The sequence below is a fragment of the Trichomycterus rosablanca genome, chromosome 12 (assembly GCF_030014385.1).
Source record: "Trichomycterus rosablanca isolate fTriRos1 chromosome 12, fTriRos1.hap1, whole genome shotgun sequence".
Classification (NCBI taxonomy): domain Eukaryota; kingdom Metazoa; phylum Chordata; class Actinopteri; order Siluriformes; family Trichomycteridae; genus Trichomycterus; species Trichomycterus rosablanca.
This window is the reverse complement of record NC_085999.1, coordinates 29,790,368-29,805,366: the sequence shown is the minus strand read 5'-3', so window position 1 is coordinate 29,805,366 and position 14,999 is coordinate 29,790,368. Positions and strand designations below refer to the sequence as shown.

The window sequence follows — 14,999 nt, the reverse complement described above, 5'->3', positions numbered from 1 at the left end:
TTGTGTTGGTCCCCCTGTTGCTGCCAAAACAGCCCTGACCTGTCGAGGCATGGAGTCTGACACCTTTCTATCAGAACCAGCATTACCTTCTTCAGCAATTTGAGCTACAGTAGCTTGTATGTTGGATCGGACCACACGGGCCAGCCTTTGCTCCCCATGTGCATCAATGAGCCTTGGTCACCCATGACCCTGTCGGCGGTTTACCACTGTTCCTTCCTTGGACCACTTTTGATAGGTACTGACCACTGCAGGCTGGGAACACACCACGAGAGCTGCAGTTTTTGAGATGCTCTGACCCAGTTGTCTAGCCATCACAATTTGGGCCTTGTCAAACTGGCTAAAATCCTTACACTTACCCATTTTCCTGCTTCTAACACATCCACTTTGACAATAAAATGTTCACTTGCTGCCTAATAGGTGCTGTGATAAAGAGATAATCAGTGTTATTCACTTCACCTGTCAGTGGTCATAATGTTATGCCTTGTCAGTGTATCTACCCTTAAGTTAATGACAAGGTAATTTGCTACTGTTACTTGTGCGTAGTCACCTTAATTTGGTGTAACTAGACAAAACAATAGAGACTATCATAGAGGCTGATTAAAATAAAGGCTGGCATGTCAAACTGCATAGCTTGGTGTAAGAAGCACAAAGCCTGGACTCCTGAGCAGTGAAAAGGAGTCAAATTAATGTTTCATCCAGACCATTTCTTAATCAGAGGCCTGCAGACAAAACAAATGATGGGTAAATTAACGTTTCACGACTAAGCAACCCCTGGGCTTCTGTACAGACCGCAAACTAGCAATCCACTCTCTTTATTACATAGTAAATTGAAAGATTTTATTCTTAATCAATGGTAAAAATCACTTACAAACCATTCAGGACTTGTATTGTAGCTTTCCATTAATGATTCAAGCCTTTTGGAGCCAAATGTTAAGCTCCTTGATTTTAAAATATTGCAACAGGGTAGTATTTCTGTTATTTTGTCCACCACCCGTACGCATTTAAAATTGATAATTTTACATCCTTCCACACTTAATAAATAAATAAACACTGTATATATTTACTAATTGTATAAAAAAATAGTAATGATCTGTCTTTCATGAGCACTTTAAGCAGAAATAATAAAAATAGGTTCCCTCTGTCTATATTGCACTTCATTTACTTACAAATTATCCAGACCAGTTAGCTTCACAGATGTGCTATTCGACGACTGTCCCAAAAAAAAGAGCTCTTTATTAGTGTTCATGAATCAATTCTGGACTGGTTTCTCCATCATCGCTAAATTGCTCAACTGTCATGAAAGGTCCTGTCAAAGAGGATCCGGTCCTCGGTTTTACTGGGGCCATTTCAGACAGGATGATATTGTCATTGCTGACAAGAATCGTCTTATCCATGATCTCCTTGCTGTGCCTGGAAACCACAGCATCCAAAAAGTCATATTTGGGAGACAGGGTGCCACTCTCAAAGAGATACTTGGCTATGTAGGAGAAGACAATGTTGCCTAAGAGTGACGCTAGCATGGCTACAGTCTTAAAGGGGAACTTCTGCACCACAACATGTTCCACCTCTTTGCTCAAATGGTGAACCCTCTCTTCTTCATACCAGCCTGGGTAGTAAATAAATGGTGGAAGCTTGAGATAGGGCTCACCTCCTCCGATTCTCAAAAGCAAACCAAACACGTAGCCGGCTACCGAACCATAGGTGTTCGTACCCTTGATGAAAAGCACGGATATAAGCTGGGGAAAGATGATTACATAGACGAGGTCTGAACTGAGGTACCACAGGCCGTATACAGTTCCAGTCAGCAGAGCCATGGCGGTAGCTAAAGCACCAAACACGAAGATCGTAATTCGCATCACCCAGACAATTTCCCGATCTGAGGCCTGCAGATGAAACAAAGGAGGGTTTTTAGTCAGGACAAATTACCCTGGTATTAATTTATTCTATTATTCTGTTGACTGTTTAGCAAATAATGCTTCACTTGGATATTCTCTGTGCCCTGTGGTGACCTCTGGAAGTTACATGACACCATTGCTGGCTAGCACACCCCTCCTCTGTCATTATATAAATATACACCGTTCAGCCATAACATTAAAACCACCTCCTTGTTTCTACACTCACTGTCCATTTTATCAGCTCCACTTACCATATAGAAGCACTTTGTAGTTCTACAATTATTGACTGTAGTCCATCTGTTTCTCTGCATGCTTTGTTAGCCCCCTTTCATGCTGTTCTTCAATGGTCAGGACCACCACAGAGTAGGTATTATTTAGGTTGTGGGTCATTCTCAGCACTGCAGTGACACTGACATGGTGGTGGTGTGTTAGTGTGTGTTGTGATGGTATGAGTCGATAAGACCCAGCAATGCTGATGGAGTTTTTAAACACCTCACTGTCCCTTCTGGACTGAGAATAGTCCACCAACCAAAAATATCCAACCAACGGCGCCCCATGGGCAGCGTCCTGTAACCACTGATGAAGGTCTAGAAGATGACCAACTCTAACAGCAGCAATAGATGAGCGATCGTCTCTGACTTTACATCTACAAGGTGGACCAACTAGGTACAGTGAGTGGACACGGTATTTAAAAAGTCCAGCAGCGCTGCTGTGTCTGATCCACTCATACCAGCTCAACACACACTAACACACCACCACCATGTCATTGTCACTGCAATGCTGAGAATGATCCACCACCCAAATAATACCTGCTCTGTGGTGGTCCTGTGGGGGTCCTGACCATTAAGGAACAGGGTGAAAGCAGGTTAAAAAGTAGGGAAACAGATGGACTACAGTCAGTAATTGTAGAACTACAAAGTGCTTTTATTTGGTCAGTGGAGCTGATAAAATGAACAGTGAGTGTAGAAACAAGGAGGTGGTTTTAATGTTATGGCTGATCGGTGTATATATCAGACCTCCATTACTAAGCCATAAACGAAATTGTCTGTTACCATCTTCTTACCGACTGACGAAAAGCGAGCTGGTAGATGTTGCGTGCAAACATGGAACTCGCTGAAAGAATTGAAGAATCTGCTGATGACATGACCGCCGCGGAGACTGCTCCCAAGCCAAAGAAGGAGATGAAGGGTGGGCAAAGGTGTTGAAGTACAATGGGCAAAATCATGTCTGATTCATCTTTCTCTATTGGAGGTATGAAGCCATAGGATGTCTGGTTCCAGTCTGAAAGATGAAATAATGGTTCTTGGTGCTGAATACATGTTCAATTTATGTTGCTAAACATGATTACATTTACAAAAAGACTCCAAATGAATGTATCTTTAATAAATATAGACAATGCTCACGTGGAATGCAGAATACAGACCGAATATTATTTTTATGGCATTTAATATAGTAACACATTTCCTTAAAATTAGCCTTCTTGTGTTTTCTTACAAATAATTAAGCTCCTTTCAGATGTAAATTCACTGATTTTGCAAACAGATTTAATGAATAGATGATGGGAACCATCTGGAAGTATGAATATGTGAGACATGTTTGTTTTGGTTTATCAAATTCCCCAAATCTCCAAAGTCAACTCAGATCAAGAGCAATTGATGTAATGGACACCCTTTATTTACCACTTGGAATTAACTAACATTCTCTACCACAAAATTCTCAACCGCCAGGACTCCAATTGTAAAACCTTTATTATTTTATCAAAGCTTTGGGAGCCAGTTGGAATGATTCCCAAAGCACTTGTTAGATTCACTTCCAATTTGTCCTGGCCATCAGTTTAGGTTTCAGTGAAATCTATAGTAAATATACACTGGTCAAAATGATGTGGACATCTTACCATGAGCTTGTTGGACATCTCATTTCCAAACCATAATTATTTTGGTGGCTATAACAGCCTTTACTTTTCTAAGAGGACTTTCTGAGCGTTTCTGAAGTCAGGCATACATGTTGAACCAGAAGCTCTGGCTCACAACTCACATTCTGATTCATCTCAAAAGTGCATGAGGTCTGAGCTCTGTGCAGGCCACTGGAGTTTCTCCCTACCAAACTCCTCAAATCATGTCTTATTGGACCTTGCTTTGCAGCCCATTTATGCCAGAACTGAGAAGTTCCTTTCCCAAGCAAAAGAAAAGTGTCCCAGGACTTTTGACTGTTTAAAATAAAAGTAATATGACACCAAAAGACCCCAAAAGAACTTAAAATGTAATACTCTTACTTGTAGATGCTCCTATAGCTCCAATCAGGATGGAAGGGATGGCCATTATGAGGCAGCCGAAGGCAGCCAGAAAGGACAGGACTTGAGCGTAAGTAGCCGAAGAGGCAGAAAGTACTCGCTGAAAATAGACCTGCCAGGGAATGCCTCCCAGCATCTAGGAGACAAAAAATCACCATAAGAGCTAAGGGTGGGGTTTAAAGCATACAAAAAACATCAAAGCATACATCAAACCTTCTGGAAATGACTTATTATAGGGGCATAAATGTCCATATGTATGACAAAAAGTAATGTAAAATCCATAAACACAACACAAGACATTCAGATTTGTCAAAATTATGTTCACAGTTCAATAGTTTACATGAAATTAAATACAAACCCAATTGTTCAATCAATTGGTGCACTAAATTTATTATCATTAATCTTTATTGTTGGCGTACCATAAATAGTCAGTTATTGTAAAATGTCAATTGAAAGCTCACTTACCAGAAGACAAAAGTTATCCGCCCACATCCAGCCATCTGAAGGATGGATTTTGCCCAGCCAGGGAGTCTGAAACACCTTTTTCACGGCTGTGACACCAATGTCTGACACTGCAGGGTTGGCCAAAGCAAAAGGTACACTGATCCACTAGAAAAAGTGAGCCAAGAGAAAAAAGAGCTCTGTTATCATGTCTAAAGTATTATCAATTCCAAACGTTGCATTGTCAGCCTCATGCACGACATCCACCCCCATCAACACGCGTCACATAAACAGGGGAACACCCTATCCTACATGTATTCCTAGTATGTCAATTCTCCAACCAGACAGTAATAGTTGCTGCAACAGCAACAAGCTGATAGCCTATCAGGCTTTTTCTATGTCAGACACAACCTGTTGTTCCAGTTGCCTGTAGGCCCAACCCGATTGGTGGCATAAACCAGGGTCTTAGTGATGCACAATTTAAGCACCCCAGTAAACCTTTTATTAAAATAATCTCTCACTGTTGGTGGCCTGACTTTAAATGTGAAGTGTACTCATTGTTTTAATAAAAAGCATTTTAAATTATTTAAAAAGGCTAAATATATTTAGTTCAATTGTACAATATTGTCGAAAACCATAGACAGTAACTTAATTTTCTTTCTAGATCAATAAAGTATCCGTCCGTCCATCCATCCATCCATCCATCCATCCATCCATCCATCTATCTATCTATCTATCTATCTATATCTATCTATCTGTGTGTCTATCCATTCATCAATCCATCCATCTATCTATCTATGTCTGTGTGTCTATCCATTCATCCATCCGTCTGTCTGTCTGTGTGTCTATCCATTCATCCATCCGTCTGTCTGTCTGTCTGTCTGTCTGTCTGTGTGTCTATCTAATTTATTATACTGTAATAGTTGAGTAAGTAAAGCATCACAAGCCATAAATATTAATGAATTAAAGGTTCGCTGAAGACTCACCAGTCCTATGAAAATGCAGAAGAGCTGAACCACATCTGTGTAAGCCACTGAGTACAACCCACCGACCAATGTGTAGAAGATGGCAATAAGCGCTGATATAATAACAGACATGTTGATGTTGATGTCCACTATGACACTTAAGGTGGCACCTGTTGTGGGGTGGTAAGTATAGGTTATTAATATTATTGTTTTAAACAAACGGCCTACAAATGTTAACACCTGCTTCACTATTTCTAAGTGATTTTTTATTGAACTGAACTGGCAGTGGAGGATAGTCCACCTCTCCATGTATAATTTGGTCAAAGGTAAATAAATGGGGTATAGGGGGTGACAAAATGTAAAAAGGAACATATGGCATACAGTTACATATTGTATACCTACAACGTTCATTTGTATGAAAGGTGTAGCTTAACAATAATGAATGTACATACCAGATGTGCAAGTGTACCTAATAAAGTGCTCAGTCAGTGTATATTGGTCTGAAAAACAGAAGAACATGCTCTCTAGATGCATACCGAGGGCTGATAGAATTGCTGCAGACCAGAAAATCTCTCCCATCAGTGCTGGAATGAAAAGAAGGCCACCCATTCTCTTTCCATAAAGTTGCTGGAAGGGATCAAGCATGGTCACATATCCTCTGGATCGCATCGGTTTTGCAAAGAACAGACCACCTACAGTGGAAAAGAAGGATTAAACATAGTCAGTCTTCCCTTTGCATTAGTATAAATTATAAAGTTTCATTAATGATATAGTATAATCATGTATTCTGTATGACCTAATGGCTGCAGTCACCTGACCAAGAGTTTGTTGTACATCCCATTCTAAAACAACAGGCAGTAATATGTAGATGACCCTCCCCATTTGTAGCATTAACAGGCTTCACTACTTTGTCAATGCTTTTAGTGCCCACATAGTCGAAAGAGCAATTGTAACATTAGGCACTAATGTTGGACGGGATGACCTAGCTTGCAACAGACCTTCCAATTCATTCCAGTTGTGTTCATTGAAGCAATTGTAAGCACAGGCACCAAACTCATCCAACCATGTCAGTAAGGACCTTGCTATATTCACAGCGGCACAGCCAGGCTGGAACAGATAAGGACTTTCCCCAGATTGTTGCTACAAATTTAGAAGCAAATGATTTTCTTTATCACTGATTTATACACCAGCACAGATGTGGCTGAAACACCTAAGCTCAATATCAAAGGGGGTGTCTATATAGTTTTGGTTATATAATATATTTCTAATAGACAAAACATAGGTCATTCAAATAATTACCAAACTGGCTATGGTTGGTTGAATTGATGAATGGATTTATAGATGTAGTGTTACACAACTAGGTTTGAACTCATACTGGGACAGGAACGGACCTTCCCCAAACTGTTGCCTTGAAGTTGGAAACATATAATGTATTAAATGTAATACCACTTTCTTCTACTGAGCAGAACCTGTGACATGACATAGTGTATATTGTTGGCATTTTTCTAAGAGTGGCAGAACATCTGGGCAGTTGTAGCTTAGCAGCTGAGGTTCTGGACTAGTAATTGAAAGGTTGCTGGTTCAAGCCCTACCACTGCCAGGTTGCCACTGTTGGGCCCTTCAGCAAGGTCCTTAACCCTTAATTGCTTAGACTGTATACTGTCACAGTACTGTAAGTCACTTTGGATAAAAGCGTCTGCTAAATGCCGAAAATGTAAATGTAAATCTACAGAATACCATGGTCAACATGTAATGATTGGAACCTTCTGAGAAAGTTAGTCTAGATTACCTTTTTATGTGCGGTGCATTTAAGTTCCTGACTATTTGGTATTTTAGTTACATTTAACTAAAAATATTGTGAGGAAACATGGAGGGTAAACAGGAAAAACTTAACGCCTACTTTGGAACCCTCGTACCAGTTGGTTCTTCCAGATGGGTATAAGCAAAATTATGTAATTAAAGTATTTCTCTACCACCTGTCAGGAACATTGCAAAGATTCAAGTGATTAATTACCTAAGAAATGAAGTTTCAGTCTTCTCAGTGACTTAATGAGGTAAACACCACCAGTCTGTTTTCACCGGGGGTTTTGAAACACAGCTCACTGTCCACGGAGACTATACAAGATGTGACTGACCATGCCAGTACCCTCATTAGTTTCCACCTCTTTAATAAGTCTAATTGCTTAAATTAAAAACAATGACTAGACTGACTAGACTCAATTAAATTATGTGACCAAACGTGTGTAGCCACCTGACCATGAGCTTCTTGGATACTATATTCCAACACCATTTGCATTAAAACAGAGTTGGGTTGAAGCATCTGGAAAGGCTTTCCACAATATTTTGAAATGTGTCTTTAGGAAATAATTCCCATTTAGTTTAAAAGAGCATTTGTAAGATGTTCTTTCTACAAACTGTTGCCACATAATTGTGAGTATAGTGCTTAGGCTAGGCTATGTAGCCTAGTGGTTAAGGTACTGGACTAATACTAATAATAATAATACATTTTATTTATGGGCGCCTTTCAAAACACTCAAAGACACCTTACAATACTTACAGTTTAAACATCAGTACAAAATTTATTACACAGATTAAGGGTAGGCAAGTTTAAAGACATTTTAAAGCGTGTTTTGAAGCTATAAACTATGGTGCGAATGTCAGGAGGGAGAGAGTTCCAGAGATGTGGAGCAGAGTAGCTAAAAGCTCTAGCCCCCATAGTAGACAGACGGACCAAAGGAGTAGATAATTGGAAGGCAGAAGAAGATCTGAGAGTACGACAAGAAGTGTAGACATGTAGAAGAGCCGAGCGATATGGAGGTGCTAAATTGTGGAGAGCTTTGAACGTAAGCAGAAGGATTTTGAAATTGATGCGATACTGGACATGCAGTGAAGCTGCTTAAGAACTAGAGTAATATGGTCAATGGAAGGTGTTCTACAGATAATATGAGCAGCAGAATTCTGAACTAATTGAAGTTTATGTATAGCTTTTTGCGGTAGACCAAAAAGGAGAGAGTTACAATAATCAATTCAGTATGTGACCAGGGCATGAACTAGAACAGCAGCACTTTTAGGAGAAAGGACTTGATGTAGACAATTTATGTTACGTAAATGGAAATAAGCGGATCATGTGATATAGTAATAGTGACTAGTAATCAGAAGGTCGATGGTTCAAGCCTCACAGGAGGTTTGACGATGTACTTTTGCCACATACAAACCAGAAAGGTTTTGTAAAATGAAGAAGAATCTTGCCAGGCATCATTCTGTATGTGTAATTCTACACAATTCTACAAAATACAATAAAGTTGATCAATGAAAACACTGGAATTTTTTTTTGTACTGGATTCTTCTTTTTATTGGTTTCTAAAAATGTCCCAACTCTGGAAATGGGGTTAGTAGTGTGCATTACCAAAATATGTGATGCCTGCCTTTCTGTTAAAAGTCTAATCTTTCTTCATTGACAGTGAGGCTATTAACAGAAGTTGGACTCAGCAAAGCATCGTGGCTGTTGCAGAGCATCCACTATATATCTTAACAAAATCAATATCAGACAGCTGAGTTATTTATAGGATCTGTCAATTTCACCTACAATTTGAACAGTTTCAAAAGAGGATTTCAATACTGATGGTGATCCAGACAAATCTGTACCTCTCATCTTTTCTTATTTATTAAATTTTGCTTAATTTATATTGCGTCAACACTTCCGTCAACATGTAAATAGGTTAACTAAAATAATTAATTTAGTAAATACAATGTCACACTTTTTGGGTTTATAAAAAGCCATATAAAATGGAGCATAATTGGCAGTTCACTATTAATTTCTATACATATTCATATATTCATCCCAGTATAGTTCAAAAATCAAGTTCATACATCTACAATGTACATAAATGAATTTAAATACAAATTTACACTCACCAAGCACTTTATTAAGTACACCTATCTAGTATGTATATTTATTGATTATTTTAGAATTTATATACTAATTGTACCCCATTTATTAATCAAGGGGGACACCCACTGACCAGACAGTGTTTGGTTTGGTGGTGGTCGACCATTCTCAACACTGCAGTGACACAAAAGTGTCAATTACATGGCAAAGTGTTGCACTTGGATAAGTGTAGCAGGTGCAGCAGTGTTAGTAGAATTTTAAACCTCACTGTCAATGCTGGGGGAAGAATAGTGCTCCAACCAAAAATATAAACCTAACAGCATCCTGTGATCTGAAAGTATCCACTGATGAAACACTAGAGGAGGATTAACACACACTGCATGAAAATAGCCTAACTGCTAAAGTCCTCCTACTACTAAAAAGTCCAGTAAGTTTAAACAGTATTTAAAAATCACAACCACACTGTTGCACACACTACCATATTTTACCATGTTTACAGTGTCATTGGAGTGCTAAAAATGGTCTAGTACCCAAACATCATTTAAACAATGGATTTTTATAGGGGTCCCTTTTAATTAATAAATGGCGTACAGGGAGATGACAAAGTGTACCGAGCAACAGATGAATTACAGTCATTAATTCTATATCCACAGTGTAGTTTATAAAATAATAAATGAATGTTCGTACCAGATCTGTGTACCTAATAAAGTGCTCAGTGAGTGTATGTAATCTTTTACAAAAAATAAACTATAATAAATATAATGTATGATTCATTTCTAGATAATAAATGTGACTGAATTGTTCTCATTGTTTCTTAATTTCTCAGTCAATTGAGAGTGTAAGTTGAGTCAATTGAGTGAAAATATGTACTGTACATATTTTCACTCAATTGACTCAACTTACACTCTCAATTGACTGATTTTTACTTTAATTTTAAAAAGAAAAATACAATAAATTAATGAACATTCTTTACATTATTGTAAACAACATGGTAATTTAGGTAATTAAGAAACTGTAAATAATGGTAAAAGCAGAACAGAGTTCTGTGTTTTCCTAACATTTTCAATTTTTATATTCATACTCATTATTATTATGATGACGAAAAATCTTTTTCTTATATATAAGTCCAGCGTATACTAAAGATGATAGTTATAGTTTGTTCTTCATTTTACCATACACAACCAACCAGCCATACATATTTTGTTTCTGAACCTTACCTACTACCAAGCTGAGTGCATAACCAAAGGGTGCCTGTGCCCATGCCAATCCATAGCCAGGCAAATACACATATTCTGCTGTTCCGTTGATATATCCACCACCAACCCAGGTGGCTGGAAAGTAAAACAAACATAGTTGAAATTAGAATCATTTTATGTACTTTAAAGTCTGTATTCTTGTTGATACACTCATCAGTGAGTTGGGAGTAATTCAGGATACTTTATAAATTATAGATTTTTATGGATCTGTATTAATTATATATAAATCTATATAATAATAAATAATAATATTATTATATAATAATAATAAATCTATAATAAAGCCACAGTGGAGCTATAATTACATTTTTAATTAGCATGTATTTTTCTCTTGAAATAAATCATTCACAGCAAAAGGGTTCAGCCTTAGGGTCTTATTGCAACTGATTTTGAAACTTCATTAATCATCTAAACGAGCTTTTAAAATCTAATATCTCAGTGTATTTCATGACCTCATACTCTGCAGAAGTTTAGGTTGGCTGTTTAATATTTTCTCCTGAACTTTTGGGTCTAATAATTACATTTTTCATAGTTTAAGATTAAAAAGTGAAATCTTGAAACTATTACATAAATATAAGTGTTGACAACTAGGATTAATTCATAACTGAAAATATAGTACTTCTTATAATCTATCATGTACATTTTCCTTGCCATCCATAATCTTAAAATAATCGTTTTATTAAACAGGTTTTAAAAATTGGAGACTATACATATGTTCCATAGTCACTGACTAACAGAACAGATTTTATTTCCCAAATATATTGAAATGAACTTACCAGTCATAGTAAATCCACCGACAAACAGTCCAATGTCTCTCCCACCTACCATGATAGATTCACTCCGGTCTGTACTGTCTCCAACCCCGGAGTTTTTATTTTTCCAAGCCGCCCAAATCCCAACAAATAAGATGAGAAGGTAAAAGACAGCGATCGCCACCAGTCCATCCACATGGATTCCCATGTTCAGTTTTCTTCAGCTTTTTTTCAGAGCCGCTTCATTGAGGAGCTGCAGTGAAAAGCGCGCAGGCTGGAGCGCACTGAGGACTGTCTGCGTCAACTTCAGCCCATTCAGCTAAACCGGGTGACAGTCAGTGCATGACGTCTTGAAATACCTGCATCTAAATATAATCTGAATGTTTTATTATTGACTTTATGGAATCATCAACAGGCTGCTATATATTTCCTGTTTGGCTTGCCCTAATATATATATATATATATATATTAAAATAAGTATTGAACATTCTTTTTTTAAAGTTTTGCAGTACAGGTGACAAAGCAGGACAGGATAAAATAAAAACAACCACAGTCATCTAACACAATATTGACCATGCTCTAGGCCTATTAATTTTCTGAACTAGTGTCTGACCCAGGACTGTAATTCCAATATATATTGGGAAGCATGCCCCCCTCAATATGCAGATATGCTCATTATGTGATGATGTAAAATTATAAATAAATATATTCCACTCACTAGCTTTGTGTAATGTTTGGAGGACCTATCATATAAGCTGGCAGGAATGTTTTAGAATGGCAGAAACACCCCCCACTATATTTATTTCATGGCTATGGCCTTCGTCTGACTCACCATTTGTCAACAAGTACATGTTTGTCTTTAAAAACCTACCAATTAAAACCACACCAACAATTACATTTTATATAAAACAGGTCATTTGATCAATGTAATTGAGAATTAATAGCATGAAACTACTTACCTTTAATTTCAATACCTATTTTGTAACAGAAAACTTGTCTTATTTAATAGCATCACATGTTTTAAATTATACTTTTACATTTATTAGGTTTCAACCCTAAACATTACACAGCATGCACATATTTACAACATACCAAATTTTAATTTGTGGCTACATATGAACTTGCAGAGACCTTGCACCTTCTATCCACCTTCCGCTACATTGTGCTGCTTCAACGTTGTGTCCACCTTCAGGAACGGACTGGATAAACCATTTGAAAAGATTGATTTTAACAAAGTTGAGATCATGTAGTTGTGTTTGCTGGGTTATGATGCTGGTAACAACCTTTTCACAGCTTAAACATAGTGTTGCATGAAGGTGGTGTGTTTGATGGGTTGTAAAACCTGTACAAATAATCACAGAATGAGAATTTATATAACAATAAAGAAGAAATAGGTTAAAAAAAAAGATTGTATATGTGACAAAACACTGATATCCAAACTGGCACATTTCAGCACTTCTTCAGTGCACTTGATTTCACCAAAAGACAGCCTTCAGTTAGTTTCCTTCAATGTACATAGTGAATGTGTGTGTGTGTGTGTGTGTGCGGTTATGTGCTTTGTTGGAAATCAACACTGAGAGCACAGATCAATCACAAAGCACATACTAATGAAGCAAACTCCTTCATTTATTTATGTTTATTAACTGCTTTATACTTGTCAGGTTTGCGGTGGGTTAAGTGCCATCCAGAATTACTCTGCGCAGTGTGTTAAAAGGTGGGAGGAAACTTTAGGCCTAGTACTTTTTGAATATTTTATAACAGCTCTGAATTGCATAAAAAAGTAACATTAACGTCAATGTCATTTTGTAGTTGAACCATAACTGTGGAAATAACTGACATTATTTTATTATATAAATTAGAAACGATTTGGACACTGATATTGGACAAAACGTCCCACACTTTAAGAAAAGTATAAAGGCTGTTATAGGTGCAAAGTGATGCCTATTTGACTTGCCATTCAAACAAGCCTATTGTAATGTGCATATTGTAATTGCTTGGCTATGTAGCATATAGTAAAAAAGATGTCTGAAGCTTAAAAATAAATTGCATAAACGTTACTGTAGTGCAGATCATGCAGAAATTAATTTTGGTGTCATGTAATTTGTAGCTAAATTTTGTAGTTGAGCTTATGTCATGCAGGTCCACTCTTGGTAACCAGTGCTTTTTCTTTGCCAAGACAGTTGTAACTAAAGCAGTAATGTATGCCTGACCCATCAGAAATCTAGTTTGTTTAGAGCTTTGCCTATGCGGGTGGAGGATGTCCGCATGTGAAATGCAGACTGCCTATTTGATTGAATTTCCTTATTAGCAAGGCAGAATGGAATTAGGATGCTACCAAGACAGCAGAACTGATTGACAACCTTCAAAAGCTGGCCATCCATAATAATAAGGAAAGCTATGAGCCTAAATATTGCTGTTTACCTTGCTTTGTTGTCACTTGTGCATGGCTATGAAAGAATATGCTAGAATAAAACAATCATCTGCATACTGTAGCTCAAGTAGTCAGCATATGTAGGTTGCTATTCAACTAAAACTAAAGCTAGATGTTATAATGTCTAGCTTCAGTGGTAGTCTAGTAAGTAGAGCTTTGGGCTGTCAACAGAAATCTTGAGTTTCTCCATTCAGCCCCTGTTGGGCCTTTGAGCAAAGCCTTTAACCCTCTCTGCTCCAGGGGTGCTGTACAATGGCTGACTCTGTGCTCTGACCCTTTTACTCTTGTTTTACTGGCAAAACTCTTACAACCACCTGATGGTAAGCTCATCTTTTGTCCACAAAATTACCTCCTGGAGTCACTCAAACCAGAAAGTGATCAAAACTGTTTTGATGGCAACAACCCTTAGATGTCTTGTTATACCATCAGTTAGGTCTGAGTGTGTGTATTCCTTCCCTTTGTTTCATGAGTACAGTGGATGACCTTTCCTTGTTAAGATCACTGGGTTTAACTGAAATTGCCTTTGTGTACCTTTATTTTAATGGTTTTCTGTTTTGGACTGTTGCCTCAATTTTGAATACACTTCTGCCCTGTCCATTTGTACGTTTAACCTGTGTTTATTAATAGAAATAGTCTGGCAAATAAAACCACAACCTTCTGTACAGACCCCATCCTTACGCACAGTATTAGTTTAGCATTTAAACACATGGTTTATTCTATGTGTTGAGTACTCCCTGAATAACACATTAAGGTTATAATACAGAAGAGGCACTCATATCAGATTGGGATTGAATGACAACATTATTTTTATTTAAACCCCAACATGAATAAATAGTCACTTTAAAAAAATACAAGCATTAAATATGATTTTACTTTGAAAGCAGCTTAAAAATAATATCTTACATGCAGGTCCTAATGTTAAAAAAAGAACCCAACGGTCTTAGCATGTTTTTTACTTCCAAATAAGTAAAGTTATCTTTTTTCTGCATCTAGTAATGTTTCCATTGTTAATGTCTATGGAGCAAAAGCAAGAACACACTGGAAACTGCTAGTTTTAACATGGTAAAATGGCTGCCATTA

General features: G+C 37.5%; 1 protein-coding gene across 1 annotated transcript; it reads right to left on the bottom strand.

Moving 5' to 3' along the window:
* Window positions 1–1,235: 1,235 nt before the first annotated feature.
* Window positions 1,236–11,696, bottom strand: LOC134324024 (high-affinity choline transporter 1-like). The gene is made up of 8 exons (XM_063005676.1): window positions 11,513–11,696; window positions 10,698–10,811; window positions 6,128–6,283; window positions 5,613–5,761; window positions 4,651–4,794; window positions 4,168–4,321; window positions 2,959–3,176; window positions 1,236–1,883 (listed from the first exon to the last, which is right to left on the bottom strand). Exons 1-8 carry the CDS (start codon window positions 11,694–11,696, stop codon window positions 1,236–1,238), a joined length of 1,767 nt encoding a protein of 588 aa, XP_062861746.1.
* Window positions 11,697–14,999: the final 3,303 nt, after the last annotated feature.